Consider the following 18143-nt stretch of genomic DNA (forward strand, 5'->3'; position numbering starts at 1 on the left):
GTGTGCATTAGAAGACGAGGTAAGAACAGCGGCAGACGGCATATGATTCATGGATGACAGTGCTACCCTAATATTCTCTCAGCGCAATTGTGATGACCTGTCTCCTAACCTTGGGGGGGCCAGTGACGGGACTGGCTTCCTCTCACATCAAAACATACCTGCAGACGAGAGAGCATGATTAACATGGTCAGTCATCTTAAATCAGGAGGTGAAATGCAAAACTGACCTTGGATCATTAACTCTGGGATTTCAATGTAAAGCATGTCTTTAATAATACTTTGTGTTGACTCAATCAAGTGACATCTCACCTATGATCATTCTGTGCCCTCTGTCAGCCAGTTCAGATGCGGGAGGGGTTCACCAAAACAGCTGATATAACCTAGAGGATTTAGTGGCTACAGAGTACTTTAAGCTGAAAAACAGACCCACGAGGATAATGCCAACAGGTGTCTGCGTCACACAGTATCTTCTTTCAGAGTGTACCTGAAATATTTAAATATAGAGGGCTGTGTTTCTCACCACTTGGTTATTGTGAGGCTAACCCCCAGGGAAATCATGACTTGGCAGCAACAGATAGTCCAGTGAAAATGGCTGTGTTTATGTGGAGTAAATTAGCAGCTGACATCTTAAGGGTTTTGTAATTCATGCATGTGAGACAGGTTCCATGTACAACAAGACAGGCAGACATGGAGAAAAAAAACAGAACAGTTTAATTACCTCTGGTTATGGACACTTTTTATGCCAGCAATAAAGCTTCCACTGCCTGGTCCTCAGGTCAGCTCGCTCTCTGAAAGTAAAGAAAACAATAACTGAGATATGACCGTTCAATCTAAAGCAGCACATGTCATTTTTTAGGATGCGTCAATACAGCCCAGTGCCGCTTACCTGAGATGCCATCTTCGTAGGTGTCCGCTTTGACATCCTTTTGTGTCGGGGGCGGGAATGTGCTTTCAGAAGAATTATTTGAAAATAAAGGTTTTGCTCTCGACACAAATGTACCTCCATAGCATATAACAATTTGCCTGTGATTAACCACACCTTCATACAAACGTGCTACTGTATGCAGAATTCTTGACGCGCAACTGAAGACGCTGCCCTATCCTGCCAGCACGCCCACAAGCGAGCCATTCGGTTGTGCTAATAGTTGGGCTAATAGCTGAACAATAGACTATTCGACCTTTACTAAAGAGTAGTCTAATAGCCGAGCTAAACCCAACTACACACACAACCCCTCATTCAATTACTCAAACGGTGAAGTGTGAGGAGCAGGAACAGCTATAACCCTCAAACTCACCTCTGGGCCTCAAAGCCAGATCCACTGCATTTCTTCATTGTTCTCCTCTAATCAGGCACTGATCTAGACCTGGGACACCAGGTGGGTGTAATTCATTATCAAATCAAATTTCTTTATATAGCCCTTCTTACATCAACTGATATCTCAAAGTGCTGTACAGAAACCCAGCCTAAAACCCCAAACAGCAAGTAATGCAGGTGTAGAAGCACGGTGGCTAGGAAAAACTCCCTAGAAAGACCAAAACCTAGGAAGAAACCTAGAGAGGAACCAGGCTATGAGGGGTGGCCAGTCCTCTTCTGGCTGTGCGGGGTGGAGATTATAACAGGACATGGCCAAGATGTTCAAATGTTCATAAATGACCAGCATGGTCAAATAATAATAATCACAGTAGTTGTCGAGGGTGCAACAAGTTAGCACCTCAAGAGTAAATGTCAGTTGGCTTTTCATAGCCGATTATTGAGAGTATCTCTTCCGCTCCTGCTGTCTCTAGAGAGTTGAAAACAGCAGGTCTGGGACAGCAAGGAGTCATCATGCCAGGTAGTCCTGAGGCATGGTCCTAGGGCTCAGGTCCTCCGAGAGAGAGAGAGAAAGAAAGAAAGAATTAGAGAGAGCATACTTAAATTCACACAGGACACCGGATAAGACAGGAGAAATACTCCAGATATAACAGACTGACCCTAGCCCCCCGACACATAAACTACTGCAGCATAAATACTGGAGGCTGAGACAGGAGGGGTCAGGAGACACTGTGGCCCCATCCGATGATACCCCGGACAGGGCCAAATAGGCAGGATATAACCCCACCCACTTTGTCAAAGCACAGCCCCCACACCACTAGAGGGATATCTTCAACCACCAACTTACCATCCTGAGACAAGGGCGAGTATAGCCCACGAAGATCTCCGCCACGGCACAACCCAAGGGGGGGGGGGCGCCAACCCAGACAGGAAGACCACGTCAGTGACTCAACCCACTCAAGTGACGCACCCCTCCTAGGGGACGGCATGGAAGAACACCAGTAAGCCAGTGACTCAGCCCCTGTAATAGGGTTAGAGGCAGAGAATCCCAGTGGAGAGAGGGGAACCGGCCAGGCAGAGACAGCAAGGGCGGTTCGTTGCTCCAGAGCCTTTCCGTTCACCTTCACACTCCTGGGCCAGACTACACTCAATCATAGGACCCCCTGAAGAGATGAGTCTTCAGTAAAGACTTAAAGGTTGAGACCGAGTCTGCGTCTCTCACATGGGTAGGCAGACCATTCCATAAAAATGGAGCTCTATAGAAGAAAGCCCTGCCTCCAGCTGTTTGCTTAGAAATTCTAGGGACAATTAGGAGGCCTGCGTCTTGTGACCGTAGCGTACGTGTAGGTATGTACGGCAGGACCAAATCGGAAAGATAGGTAGGAGCAAGCCCATGTAATGCTTTGTAGGTTAGCAGAAAAACCTTGAAATCAGCCCTTGCCTTAACAGGAAGCCAGTGTAGGGAGGCTAGCACTGGAGTAATATGATCAAATGTTTTGGTTCTAGTCAGGATTCTAGCAGCCGTATTTAGCACTAACTGAAGTTTATTTAGTGCTTTATCCGGGTAGCCGGAAAGTAGAGCATTGCAGTAGTCCAACCTAGAAGTAACAAAAGCATGGATACATTTTTCTGCATCATTTCTGGACAGAAAGTTTCAGATTTTTGCAATGTTACGTAGATGGGAAAAAAGCTGTCCTTGAAACAGTCTTGATATGTTCTTCAAAAGAGAGATCAGGGTCCAGAGTAACGCCGAGGTCCTTCACAGTTTTATTTGAGACGACTGTACAACCATCAAGATTAATTGTCAGATTCAACAGAAGATCTCTTTGTTTCTTGGGACCTAGAACAAGCATCTCTGTTTTGTCCGAGTTTAAAAGTAGAAAGTTTGCAGCCATCCACTTCCTTCTGTCTGAAACACAGGCTTCTAGCGAGGGCAATTTTGGGGCTTCACCATGTTTCTTTGAAATGTACAGCTGTGTGTCATCCGCATAGCAGTGAAATTTAACATTATGTTTTCGAATGACATCCCCAAGAGGTAAAATATATAGTGAAAACAATAGTGGTCCTAAAACGGAACCTTGAGGAACACCGAAATGTACAGTTGATTTGTCAGAGGACAAACCATTCAGAGGCAAACTGCTATCTTTCCGACAGATGAGATCTAAACCAGGCCAGAACTTGTCCGTGTAGAGCAATTTGGGTTTCCAATCGCTCCAAAAGAATGTGGTGATCGATGGTATCAAAAGCAGCACTAAGATCTAGGAGCACGAGGACAGATGCAGAGCCTCGGTCTGATGCCATTAAAACGTCATTTACCACCTTCACAAGTGCAGTCTCAGTGCTATGATGGGGTCCAAAACCAGACTGAAGCGTTTCGTATACGTTGTTTGTCTTTAGGAAGGCAGTGAGTTGCTGCGCAACAGCTTTTTCTGAGAGGAATGGAAGATTCGATATAGGCCGATTCGTTTTTTATATTTTCTGGGTCAAGATTTGGCTTTTTCAAGAGAGGCTTTATTACTGCCACTTTTAGTGAGTTTGGTACACATCCGGTGGTTAGAGAGCCGTTTATTATGTTCAACATAGGAGGGCCAAGCACAGGAAGCAGCTCTTTCAGTAGTTTAGTTGGAATAGGGTCCAGTATGCAGCTTGAAGGTTTAGAGGCCATGATTATTTTCATCATTGTGTCAAGAGATATAGTACTAAAACACTTTAGTGTCTCCCTTGATCCTAGGTCCTGGCAGAGTTGTGCAGACTCAGGACAACGGAGCTTTGGGAGGAATACGCAGATTTAAAGAGGAGTGCGTAATTTGCTTTCTAATGATCATGATCTTTTCCTCAAAGAAGTTCATGAATTTATTACCGCTGAAGTGAAAGCCATCCTCTCTAGGGGAATGCTGCTTTTTAGTTAGCTTTGCGACAGTATCAAAAAGAAATTTCGGATTGTTCTTATTTTCCTCAATTATCAGTTAGAACAGAAAACCAGCAGGCTCGTAGGGCAGCGTTTCCCAAACTTGGTGTGCATTTAGGTTTTTGTCCTAACACTACACAGCTGATTCAGATTAACAAAGCTTGATGATTAGTTGATTATTTGAATCAGCTTTGTAGGGCTAGGGGAATAAAAAGAAAATGTGCAGCCCTTTGGGGTTCAGGTGACTGAGTGTGGGAAGCCTTTGTCATAGGGTAAAAGTAGAATACCCCTGGGCTGTAGGCTGCACACCTTGGGTCAAATATTAGATTCTGTAGCTGTGTATTTCATCAAAACAGTTCTGTTCTACAATGGTTAATTTCCTTGGCTCAGGGTAAGTAGTAGCAGGCCTAGAAGAGTCTTATGCGACGCAAACATTTGAGTTGTCTTCTTCCTCCTTTTTTAATCAATCAATCATAATAATTTGTCAAATGCCTTACAGGTTGTTTTGCCTATTGATGGCAGCTGTGGGCATACAAGCACAACAGACGCCTTCTATAAGTATGCATTTTGCACCCTGCAAATTCAAGCACTAAGCGTTTGACAATATCTTTTTTAGATTTTTAACTAAGCTTTCCCATTCCAGATGACCTCAATGCTGAATGCCTTGGTAACGTTATTCGTCTGAGTGTAGCTCCTCTTTTTGAAGAGGTCGACGCTGTCTTCAGTGAGTTTGTCTCGTATGATTCTCTTTCTCTCCTTTTCATAATTCATGGATTGATATTGTTTGTCAACTGTTGTGTTCACACCATCTCCATCCCTTCCAGATGACACACAAATCATAAACCTGACGCCTGGCCTTGCTACTCAGTGTGGATTCAGCTTTAAATTTGACCCAATGGGGAATGCCATATTTTTTGCTTCTCTTCAAAACTGCTTTTCCCAGACCATGGTAACCCTAAGCACTGTAGTGTTTGCTCTAACTTCAAATGGACAGTTTGCCTTTCAGTGTCACTGCAATTGCAACCCCGTAATGTAACAACGTCATTTTATTTAACCTTTGACACGGAGTCATGCTGAGGCCAGGCTCTTTTACAGATGAGCCCTGTATACACAAAGATACAAGTCAATATTTGCATCACTAGATGAAATAATTGAAAACAAACACTTTCTTCAGTAAAAAGGTCCTCAATCAGCCTGAGTTGCCGTAGAGCATGGAGGTTATTAGAAGTACGGTGCCAGAAACATTTAAGCAGTTTTACTTAACTCTGTGGATCTCCATAGTTAGCCACCCCTGAGACTGGGTCTGGTATCTCTTACTTCTAAGTTAACGATGAAGTAAGGTACAGCAGAAGTTTATGGAGGGCCAGCCAACTTTCTGATACAGACTGCAGTGATGTGTACTACTGAGCTCTTCTCCTGTAGTGTGGCTTCAATACAGTGGCAGCTGCATTCATATAGCCACAGTCTCTAACTTGCATGAATGTCAACTGAATTATTTGTTTTCTGCTATATAATGAGGCTTTTTTTTTCCCCCTTAATTTTAGGATGATAAGATGTTCAGCTTGGTCATGCAGTTCAGGCTGCCAGGAAACCACATGACTGAAGACCCTGTGTATAGAGTGGGCAAAACCTGTAGCTACACCCCTGGACCTCCCGAGAGATTCTGTGCGACCGCAACTACATGGAGGCAAGTGAGCAGAGCATGCCCCAACGGAGATGTTTACAGTGGAGCTTAAATGATCTGTCTAGAGCTACAATTGTCCAGTGTTTCATTTCTTCTGTGTCTTGACCGTCTCTCAATTCCTCTCGCCTCTTCAAAATGCACATAGGACAACTTTAGCGGCGAGGAATCTTGGCCTATTCTCAGTGCATTTAAGGAGGCGAGTGGACAGATTGCGTTCCTATTGTATGGGAGGGAGAAAATGCATAGGGAATAATGGCCTTTCTTCTCTAGGTGTCTGTCAGAAGGACTCTTCCAGACATCCAAACCGTCCCTGAACAGCCCACTGGAGGCCCGAAAGCAAGGAGAGGAGCTGAGGTAGCCATGTTTCTGTAATTTCACTACAAAATGACAGGATGGCGCTAAACAAAATGTGCGTTTGTTTAATTCACGTTTCCATTTCCTGAGACAGGCTGTTGCTTCAGGATACAAAATGACAGCAGTCGTTTTTAGTCCTAGCAAGAAGGTCATGAATGTGGATGAGGTCCAAAGAAAGGGCTATGCAATAGCCAACACTCCCACACGGCTGGTGTTAAGAAGCCCTCATAATGCAGAGGAGACATACCTCCAGAATGTAAGCTCACTTCCTCCATGAACTGGGTCATGTTCAGTAGAGCAAACGGTGGCCCTACCTGAACTCTGCAACATATTGTTAATACGGTGTGCCCTACTGAACACGGCCCTGGTGTGGTTGCCCCCTGAACAGGTAGCTGGGGTTCCGATGCGGGTGCTCTCAACCTCAACCTTCTTTGAGCAGAAGTGGCTGGTGACTCGCGTAGATGCCACGGCTGTTTGTCCAACACCAGGTTGAGTGTGAAATAATGGACTAACTTGGCAAATTTAAGAACCTATAAACCCATTTCTTAATTGGCTCCAGACAAGACTTTCGTTTGTGTTATGTAGTGTTCAGTTGGGACAATGTCTTTGAATGGGATGAACTTTTTTTCAATAATGGCACATTTGTTTTCAGTTGCAAAATGTTCTGTTATGATGTGCACTTGGCTTCTTGTTTCACTGCAGGGGCAGTGGCCTTTACTCCAGAAGTGATCACCTGGTACATGCCCAAGCACATCGACCCACTTTTCTCCTCTGATGCCTTCACCATGTTGGAGGTGTACATGGGAATTGACGCTAAGAGGCTGGACACTGAGGAAATGGCTGCCAGAAACTACTCGGTTTTAGTCACAGAGGCTCATATTATTGTTGAAATTCCGGTGGGGGCGGTTGGCGGCTATTTCAAGGTCAGTGTTGGATGACTAAAATGTTCCTGTTTAATTTCTAAGTCAAATCTATTTGTAGAGCCCTTTTTACAGCAGCAGTTGTCAGTGCTTTGCAGTAACCCTTTGCCATCTCTCATGGGTAAACTCCTAGAAACGTTGTCTTGTGTAAAATGTTTCTTATTGAGCAATTGTCTGCTTAATCAGGCTAATATACAATGGATCGGTGGGTGTGTATACAGCCTGACACATTGGATTGCAAAATCGTGTGAATGTTGCATAAAATTACATTTAAACATACTCTACCGCTTGAAATTTGAGACCAATATCCACACTAAAGTATTGTTTACCAGGCTTTTTAGGGAGCCGGTAGCTTTGCCACTGGCAACTGAATGCAAGCAACGCTCGGTTACACTCGGCTACTGTTTACATTTGCGTGTCGGTTGCTTTGAAAATGCAAGTTGACAACCATATACCTACCAGCTCTCTAAAGTCTGGTAAACAATACTTTCCTTTGGATATTTTGTCTTTAAATTACGAGCGGCTGGAGGACAAACCACACAGATAACCGGTAGGCTTTTTTTAAAAACCTGTTTTGGCACTCCAATTGTGTATTACAGCCTGAATGCATCACTCGTCTCCCTTACAGAGCCATATTCAGGATGACAAGTACTTTGTCACTTACACCATTGAGCCCATGCTTGAGTTGCTGTGGATCGAGGAGGTCGCACACGAGGACACCAGATACAAAGTCCTCTTCCCTATCACAACACCTCCGATGGCCAGGCCTCCACAAGTTCGCAACTGTGAGTCTGGTTTAGTTAAATGGTGCCTATGGTAATTTGGGATGCCTGGGTTGTTCATTAGGCACAAGACTGAAACGGGGAGGCAATACCCGGACTTCTCCAATAACAAATGTCCATTTTCGACTTCCATTGTACCGCATTTCAAAATGTTTGCCAATGAACAGACACGCCCTTAGACACGGTTCCTGAGCAGGCAGTGTTTGTGCTTGAGTTGGGGACCTTCAACCTTGATGTGGAGCTGCTGAACATCACCTTTCCCACCATGGTGCTAACTGTTGCAGAGTGCAACGCCAGAGGCTTCAATGTTCAGGAGCAGAGATCCCTGGACAACACCTTGAAGACCTTCAGGATGGAGGTGCCCTTCTCAGACCCGGTGGTCTTTAAGGAGGTGTGTTTCTGTTAAATGCAAAGCCACACGCTACATGCCCTAATAAGTGGGCCACCAACAAAATAGAAATGATGGTGCAAATGTACTTTGTATCCCTCATTTACTCAAGTGTTTCCATTATTTTGGCAGTTGTATGCATTCACTTGCCAATAGTGCTTGATTTAGAGGAATGAGGGCAACATTGTTTTAATAGTCCCCATATGTGCTTGGTTGTCACTTGATGTTGACTAGAGTTCTGTTACAACAATGATGCTTTTAACTTCACTACAGAAAAGGGTGGAACAAGGTGTCACAACCTTCACTCTTCAGCTGATCTACGGCCTGGTCGTCTTTCCAGAGTACGCTCCTTTCTCTCACTCTGCCGTTGTGGACGCTGTACTGCTGGACATTGGTATGTAACTGGACTACGCCAAACTACTGTTGAATGGTTTCCTCTCGTTAATGATTGCCCTGAAAGGAAATTGGCAGTGAAAGCCACATGGTGGACTTGAGAGCCCAACTAGCCATACTGTAGGCTTTTCCTACGCGGTCTCTCTACAAAGAAAATGTTAAGCTTTAGAGTATTTGGACCCAGTGTCCTGTTCCTGATTTTCCAGGATCGTGTTTATTCAGTCCCACCGTAGCAAAAGATTTTGCAACCGAAAACAAGGGTTTCTTCTTGGACAAGTTCAAGTCCTGTTTTTTGTGCTTAATGAACACAACCCTGTTTGTCCTTGTAGTGCCACCCTCAGTCACTGGCAACTGTGATCAGGAGAACTTCCACATCACTGTGGACTACAGCAACCAAGAGCCCTTTTTCGTGGTCTTGGTTGGCAAGCGGCTGCTTAACCATGAGCTTGCTCAACAGTATTTAACAGAGGGCGACGCAGACTTCACCATCACGTTGCCCTTCTCTTCGCCGGACGCAGTGTTTGAGGTACGATGCTCTCCCAAAACATGTTAACCTAAATTGCTGCAGCTAGCCTCGCTTTCCTTACCCTGTATACAATATTGGACTAATGAACTCTCCCACTGGTTCCCAGTCGGTTCACTCGTCCTCTGTCAGGAGCAGACTGGATGTGGCTCTGTTGAATCCTTACAACAACATGACCATCAAATACTTTTCCCTGGCTTGCAGCTTCCTCAAAACGCTGACTGGTTGGTTCTCAAACAATTACTTCCGATAAATAGTCGTATGACATGGTTACCAAACCTGGGTTCCTTGGAAATACTGAGTCTAATAGTAGTGCCAGATGGGCATGGTTTGCACTTTTGGTGCTATTCCATTGGTTCTACTGTGCTTGGCAAGCTCAATTAACACAGAATCCAGGTCTGATAGCTACATGTCTTTTGCCCCCCCCTCCAAGAGTGTTTCTCTAATGGGACGATGACTGCGCTGGCGGTGAAGGTGGAGTCTGCTCCCAATCTGAACCCCGGTCAACTGACCCTGAGCGACCCCGCCTGTGGTCCCACCTACAGCGACGATCGCTTCGCCTACTTCCACTTCACTGTCAACTCCTGTGGCACCACCAGGAAGGTAAAATGACTATTACCCTGAGGTGATGGGTACTGTGTATTTACGGACTGTTTGCTTCTGCAGGCTGTAATAAGTCAATTCCCCTCTACTACATAGTTTATCAACAATGTGATGCTGTATGAGAACGAAATCTCCTTGCCAGATGAACTTGAGGTGAAGCTGAATGCCACGACGTCTTCAGAGGACGAATATCAGTGAGTGCATTACGCATCACAATTGTAGCTATTAGATTTTTATAGTTGTTTTTTCTTCCTTCACCAATTGCTCAATACTTGTGCCTCTACTACCAGTGTGTCCACTCCACTGCTTGAAGTTGCCTACATCCCTCTTTTTAGGTTAAAGGTTTCCTGCTACTATGTGGTCAACATCACTCGCACATTGGCCTTCCTCACCAGGCCGCGTGACAACGAGCCTTTTGCCGAGACTGGGACGGGTCGACTAATGGTCAGAATGAGACTCGCTCAGGGTAAGCGTGCACAAATATGATATATTACTAGTAGCGTTTGCTATAAGTGATTAGTGTTCATCGCGGCACAACAGGATATGATAAACGAGCCTTTCTCAATGGACAAGTTCAGATGGTACCTCGCTGTTTTGTGCCCACTGAACACGACCCCGGTTGTCTCGTCCTGTGTTCCAGACGCCTCGTATAACACGTTCTACCAGGAGGAGGACTATCCAGTGGTGAAATACCTGAAACAGCCTCTGCACTTTGAGGTGGAGCTGACCAGGTCCTCTGACCCCAAGGTTGCGCTGATGCTTGACCACTGCTGGGCCACCCTCAACGAGGACCGCGACTCCCGACCCCGGTGGAATCTCATCATTAATGGGTAACTTGTTGTTTTTTGGGCCTAAACAAGTGTTATTCCACAGGTGTGGTTCCTGAGTAATTAGCAACCGATCATGCTTGGCAGGCCATTTACTTTGGCTACCGTGGCTATGCCCCCATCCGTAGGTCATGAGTGGTCACAATGGTTTGAGCATTAAAACAATGTATGCGGTCTGTCACCAGATCTCCACCCAATTTAATTAACACGTATGGGAGATTCTGGCGTGGGGCCTGAGACGGCGTTTCACATCACCATCAACAAAAGATGGAATTTCTCGTGGAAGAATGGTGTTGCGTTCAAGACACTTGTAGAATCTATGCCAAGGTGCATTGAAGCTATTGTGGTTCGTGGTGGCCCTATTAACCATTTTTTTACGCGTACGATCACATGTTTGTTATCACTGAGGGGTCCCTGCAGCGTACCATTGGAACAGAACGTATGATGCAACAAACGACTCTAAACCGCATTGTCTGAATAAAACGTTAAGTACATTATACTTACGGTATGCTACAGTAGAAAGGACAATGCGTTACACAGAAAATAAGGCACTTTGATAGGAATGCAATAAATGTGCCAGGCCTGTTCTGACTAGATGTGCAAATGTCTGTATGCTTGGGCTTTCTCTTGAAGGAAAGTTTGGCCGGCTCGTGAAATGGGCTACTTTTGTGAATTAATGAGGCAAAGTTAGACGTTGAAAGGGCCTATAGAAAATTGCCAGGTAGTGTGCCTTGGTTTGAGGTCATCTGTCCACATTTTGGAACAGTGAGTGCATTCTGACATCACGTGCATAAACTAAACTCCCACTGGGGCGACTGTTGAAGATATTTGGAACTCGCGTGTGAAAAGGTTAAGACACTATGTTGGCGTTACCTGTACCTACACCTTTTTACTCAATGTTATCCTTTTGGTTTGCTACAGTTCAGTGTTGTGCCGAACTGATGGTCAGTCGAATGGAAATCAAGAGCGGCTGGCAAGCTTAGCTTGCCTTTCCGATTGGTTTTGGGTTGAATTGTGACCTCTTGCGTTTAAAACAGTTATTGCACTAAACATAAAGGATGGTTCACACGCCTGTGCAGCATGGAAGTTAATGTTTGAAACTGAATAGGATCAGTTGAAAGGATCCCCAGAAGTTGATGCCACTTTCAATGTAATTCCCTGTACCTGGGGAATGAGCTAATTGGGAGTTGCTAAACATGAACAAATACCACGGTCAAGTGTGGCAGCATCTTGCTAGCTAAAAAATGTTACAGCACAGTACTCAAAAGAGTAGCTGGCTGGGTTTGTCATAAGCATTGATTTGGGTGAGCACTTCGCCACAGATGGAAACCGCTGGCCTATTTTTAACTTTGCCATCTTATCTCAAGAATTGAAATTGGGTAACTATATTGAAAGATGACTTTTCTACATTTTAATGGACACTGCAACCTTTGGTAGATGGGCAAATGACACTTTATTTTGCGGGTGCCTTTTCAGTAACTGGATGCAGTGTAGTGAAGCAACTTTATTGGTCAAAACCATTCATTTGGGGGATCGGGTTTGCAAAACGCTATCAAATCATGCAATTTTGCCGTTTTTAGGAAATGGTCGCAAAAACTTAAATTTGGCACCCCTATTTTAATTTGCTCCGGCGGCCATGTGGACACAAGGCTCATCTGTCACGGGAGTAACTTTGCAGCTGTTTACTAAATGGTAGCAGTGTGAAAATGTTTTGTATATCATAGGAAAAGACACCACATGTGCATGAAATGGGCAGTTCAGATTTGTCACTTCAAGTGCAACTATATCATACTTGGCTTAAATCGTTGTGCAAAATCCTGAGAAAGCTCTGGCCATCGTCTGTCAGATCAAGTGGATTTGTACTGGTGTGGGCGTTTGTCTCTCTTCACAAATCCCTTTTTGCTAATATCTGGCAGTTAAACAAGAAACCTCCCAAAGATGCAAATTAAAAAGTGTGCCTAAACTGTCAATGCGTCGGTTACTTTGTATAGTAGAGCTGCTCCCTTCACAGAAGTCCTCCACGTGTGAATCCGATGCCGTGGGTGTAGAATTTATTTTGTGTGACCAATTTTTCCGACAGCGGAAGAATTGCATGAAATTCTTAATTCAAATGATTGCGTTGTTGATGATACCGACTGTATATTCGGCAACTTTTGGTTAAACCACGATCAATATTCAGGTAGTCTGACCATTCTGGATCATTTAGATCTCACCACATGAGAATGCATTCATGTCAATGTAATTGAATATACATGTTGGATGTAGAATTGTCTTTTTTCAAGACAAAGGGAAAAGCCTGTTAACAAAGACATTCCTTTAGTTCATACTGGAGGGGGAGAAAGAACCCACTTCTCCTGTAAATTGATCTGATCCTCACAGGACAGTCGTGACACCACCATAAGACTTCGTACACAAGGCGGTTGGGGTTTACAGCGTTTTCTTGTGCCTAACTTAGTCCCTCTCTCTACACTGGCAGCTGTGAGAACCCGGAGGATCCATACCGTGTGGTCTTCCACCCGGTGGTAGCTGATGCCAGGGTCCACTTCCCCCCTCACGTCAAACGCTTTGAGGTCCATATGTTTTCCTTCGCTGAGGATGCGGTTGAGCCGAGGGGCCAGGTAACAAAGTTCACCCAATCTTTATTGGTTAATTTTGTTTGACTGGCAATCATCCCTTTTTTAAAATCTTTGATTCCTAGGTCTTTGTCCATTGTGACGTGGTCATCTGTGATGCCAGTAGTCCCACTGGTGGCCCCTGTAGTGGACAATGTGTGAATCAGGACAACCCGAAAAGAGGTCGGTCTTGTTTTATGCTTTTCAGACCCTGTCAGACCATAACTGAACTAATGGGTTCTCTCTCTCTCTCTCAACAGGTCAACGACATGTCAAAGACCTCTTTGAGGAACATCATTTATATGTTTCTTCTGGATACATTCTTTGGGTGTAATGTCTTGTTCTAACATGTCAAATAAAGTGTTCTATATAACAATTAAGTTTGCTTTACTTGCGCGGCAACAATCCTAACCGTTGGAGCTACCTTAATTGTATCTGATTTGCATTTAACACCACGGCGCATGTACTTTAGTGGACGTAGTAGGCTTGTCATCTGACGTGTATCAATCAACCCTTTTGTAAGCATGGAACTCTGAACCATCCACCGGAGATAAGTGTTGCACACTAATTTCCCGTCTAGGACAAACAATAGGTGTGAAAACAAAAGCTTTCCAATGTCCAGTAGGAAGAACTGACTCAATGTTATAGCAGATGGTGGTTTGCCAGCAGGGCTGTGGTTGGATGCAGGCCCCAGGGAGCGCAGCGGTGTTAATTTTCAACTGAAATTACAACTTTCCTTGATACCTCTCACTAGCTTGGTTTCCATCCAAATATGGACATTTCTTTATTAATGATATGCATGTCAATCTCAAATGGGAAGAGCTTGACTTCATCACTACTTGTTTTTGTAAGAAGTGTTGACAAGCTGAATGTACCGAGCTGTCTGTTTTTTAAAACTACCCATGCATATGCCACCACAGGTCTCTTCACAATCTCAGGATCAGATTCAAAGAAACACCTTACGGAACAGCGGGGACTGTGAAGAGACAGTGGTTCCTCCTTTAAAAGTTGCGGGACTTAGAGGTACCCAGCTTCATTGCTCCAGACCACCACAAGGGGGAGTTGGCGCACTCATTATGCATTTGGGTCCCAAGGTTTTGTTATGACCAATCGTTCCAAAGACGAATTTTGACGCGAGCCACCCTTGCCTTGTGGCGTTCAACGAAGCTGGCTGACAAAACAGATGGAAGGTGTCTTAACGAGTCAAGCAAATGTACAATTTGAGAGGAATATGTTAATGTGCGTCTATATTTTGTCAAAGGTAAATTAGCTAGTGTTAGGAGAATGAATTTGTCTTTTTAGGGACTCCTGAGAACCAGCAAACCAGGCTGTTGTCTTGTGAAACAGTGGATGTAAAGAATCTAGCTGGCTAACTATTTACTTGCTTATTGTGTCGGATTAAAAATGACTATGTAGCCGATCTGGGTATGGACCCTAAAACGTAAAGTTCATACCAATCTATGAAGCCTAGAGTAGAATATATTGTGCCAAGGATGCAAGTCCCCATATTGTAGCCTGTACATTGACTATATTCACTGATCATGTGCGGTTCAGGTATGACAGATTCTTTTTCAGTCATATCAAACGCCATTGTTTAAATGATGCGGTGTCTGCATGCATGTATTACACTTCAACTGTTTACTGCTCCTGGGATATCAATGATTACACATTGTGTAACTATGCAATAGACTAAACATGATTGATTTGTAATTCATATAAAGGGGGGAAAAAAACCCTATGCATATCTGAGGACACCGGCTAGTATTTCAACCAGTGGAGAATATGAAATGCTTTATTGAAGTGTATTTATAATAATACAATTAAAATGCAAGTTCAATCTTGGGCGGCCAGAGCGTTGGACTAGTAACCGGAAGGTTGCAAGATCGAATCCCCGAGCCGACAAGGTAAAAATCTGCCCCTGAACAAGGCCGTCATTAACTGACTTGCCTAGTTAAATAAAGGTAGGCAAATCTGTACTTCAATGCACGTATGGTGTGCATTAGAAGACGAGGTAAGAACAGCGGCAGACGGCATATGATTCATGGATGACAGTGCTACCCTAATATTCTCTCAGCGCAATTGTGATGACCTGTCTCCTAACCTTGGGGGGGCCAGTGACGGGACTGGCTTCCTCTCACATCAAAACATACCTGCAGACGAGAGAGCATGATTAACATGGTCAGTCATCTTAAATCAGGAGGTGAAATGCAAAACTGACCTTGGATCATTAACTCTGGGATTTCAATGTAAAGCATGTCTTTAATAATACTTTGTGTTGACTCAATCAAGTGACATCTCACCTATGATCATTCTGTGCCCTCTGTCAGCCAGTTCAGATGCGGGAGGGGTTCACCAAAACAGCTGATATAACCTAGAGGATTTAGTGGCTACAGAGTACTTTAAGCTGAAAAACAGACCCACGAGGATAATGCCAACAGGTGTCTGCGTCACACAGTATCTTCTTTCAGAGTGTACCTGAAATATTTAAATATAGAGGGCTGTGTTTCTCACCACTTGGTTATTGTGAGGCTAACCCCCAGGGAAATCATGACTTGGCAGCAACAGATAGTCCAGTGAAAATGGCTGTGTTTATGTGGAGTAAATTAGCAGCTGACATCTTAAGGGTTTTGTAATTCATGCATGTGAGACAGGTTCCATGTACAACAAGACAGGCAGACATGGAGAAAAAAAACAGAACAGTTTAATTACCTCTGGTTATGGACACTTTTTATGCCAGCAATAAAGCTTCCACTGCCTGGTCCTCAGGTCAGCTCGCTCTCTGAAAGTAAAGAAAACAATAACTGAGATATGACCGTTCAATCTAAAGCAGCACATGTCATTTTTTAGGATGCGTCAATACAGCCCAGTGCCGCTTACCTGAGATGCCATCTTCGTAGGTGTCCGCTTTGACATCCTTTTGTGTCGGGGGCGGGAATGTGCTTTCAGAAGAATTATTTGAAAATAAAGGTTTTGCTCTCGACACAAATGTACCTCCATAGCATATAACAATTTGCCTGTGATTAACCACACCTTCATACAAACGTGCTACTGTATGCAGAATTCTTGACGCGCAACTGAAGACGCTGCCCTATCCTGCCAGCACGCCCACAAGCGAGCCATTCGGTTGTGCTAATAGTTGGGCTAATAGCTGAACAATAGACTATTCGACCTTTACTAAAGAGTAGTCTAATAGCCGAGCTAAACCCAACTACACACACAACCCCTCATTCAATTACTCAAACGGTGAAGTGTGAGGAGCAGGAACAGCTATAACCCTCAAACTCACCTCTGGGCCTCAAAGCCAGATCCACTGCATTTCTTCATTGTTCTCCTCTAATCAGGCACTGATCTAGACCTGGGACACCAGGTGGGTGTAATTCATTATCAAATCAAATTTCTTTATATAGCCCTTCTTACATCAACTGATATCTCAAAGTGCTGTACAGAAACCCAGCCTAAAACCCCAAACAGCAAGTAATGCAGGTGTAGAAGCACGGTGGCTAGGAAAAACTCCCTAGAAAGACCAAAACCTAGGAAGAAACCTAGAGAGGAACCAGGCTATGAGGGGTGGCCAGTCCTCTTCTGGCTGTGCGGGGTGGAGATTATAACAGGACATGGCCAAGATGTTCAAATGTTCATAAATGACCAGCATGGTCAAATAATAATAATCACAGTAGTTGTCGAGGGTGCAACAAGTTAGCACCTCAAGAGTAAATGTCAGTTGGCTTTTCATAGCCGATTATTGAGAGTATCTCTTCCGCTCCTGCTGTCTCTAGAGAGTTGAAAACAGCAGGTCTGGGACAGCAAGGAGTCATCATGCCAGGTAGTCCTGAGGCATGGTCCTAGGGCTCAGGTCCTCCGAGAGAGAGAGAGAAAGAAAGAAAGAATTAGAGAGAGCATACTTAAATTCACACAGGACACCGGATAAGACAGGAGAAATACTCCAGATATAACAGACTGACCCTAGCCCCCCGACACATAAACTACTGCAGCATAAATACTGGAGGCTGAGACAGGAGGGGTCAGGAGACACTGTGGCCCCATCCGATGATACCCCCGGACAGGGCCAAATAGGCAGGATATAACCCCACCCACTTTGTCAAAGCACAGCCCCCACACCACTAGAGGGATATCTTCAACCACCAACTTACCATCCTGAGACAAGGGCGAGTATAGCCCACGAAGATCTCCGCCACGGCACAACCCAAGGGGGGGGGGCGCCAACCCAGACAGGAAGACCACGTCAGTGACTCAACCCACTCAAGTGACGCACCCCTCCTAGGGGACGGCATGGAAGAACACCAGTAAGCCAGTGACTCAGCCCCTGTAATAGGGTTAGAGGCAGAGAATCCCAGTGGAGAGAGGGGAACCGGCCAGGCAGAGACAGCAAGGGCGGTTCGTTGCTCCAGAGCCTTTCCGTTCACCTTCACACTCCTGGGCCAGACTACACTCAATCATAGGACCCCCTGAAGAGATGAGTCTTCAGTAAAGACTTAAAGGTTGAGACCGAGTCTGCGTCTCTCACATGGGTAGGCAGACCATTCCATAAAAATGGAGCTCTATAGAAGAAAGCCCTGCCTCCAGCTGTTTGCTTAGAAATTCTAGGGACAATTAGGAGGCCTGCGTCTTGTGACCGTAGCGTACGTGTAGGTATGTACGGCAGGACCAAATCGGAAAGATAGGTAGGAGCAAGCCCATGTAATGCTTTGTAGGTTAGCAGAAAAACCTTGAAATCAGCCCTTGCCTTAACAGGAAGCCAGTGTAGGGAGGCTAGCACTGGAGTAATATGATCAAATGTTTTGGTTCTAGTCAGGATTCTAGCAGCCGTATTTAGCACT

The 18143-nt window shown here is 44.7% G+C and overlaps 1 protein-coding gene across 2 annotated transcripts; it reads left to right on the forward strand.

The window, feature by feature from the left end:
- The first annotated feature begins 4453 nt into the window (after positions 1-4453).
- Positions 4454-13681, forward strand: LOC106599421 (uncharacterized). Of its 2 annotated transcripts, none has more exons than XM_045720696.1 (21): positions 4454-4610; positions 4719-4777; positions 4863-4943; positions 5044-5168; positions 5764-5906; positions 6174-6257; positions 6352-6513; positions 6646-6745; positions 6960-7180; positions 7806-7962; positions 8127-8350; positions 8621-8741; positions 9070-9266; positions 9373-9487; positions 9697-9866; positions 9963-10060; positions 10202-10332; positions 10507-10696; positions 13170-13311; positions 13392-13488; positions 13566-13681. In XM_045720696.1, exons 5-21 carry the CDS (start codon positions 5901-5903, stop codon positions 13637-13639), a joined length of 2289 nt encoding a protein of 762 aa, XP_045576652.1. In that variant the 5' UTR covers positions 4454-4610; positions 4719-4777; positions 4863-4943; positions 5044-5168; positions 5764-5900; the 3' UTR covers positions 13640-13681. The 2 variants fall into 2 exon arrangements, with proteins under 2 accessions (XP_045576652.1, XP_045576653.1); XM_045720697.1 differs by having other exon boundaries at positions 8139-8350.
- Positions 13682-18143: the final 4462 nt, after the last annotated feature.

The sequence above is a fragment of the Salmo salar genome, chromosome ssa06, assembly GCF_905237065.1.
Source record: "Salmo salar chromosome ssa06, Ssal_v3.1, whole genome shotgun sequence".
Classification (NCBI taxonomy): Eukaryota; Metazoa; Chordata; class Actinopteri; order Salmoniformes; family Salmonidae; genus Salmo; species Salmo salar.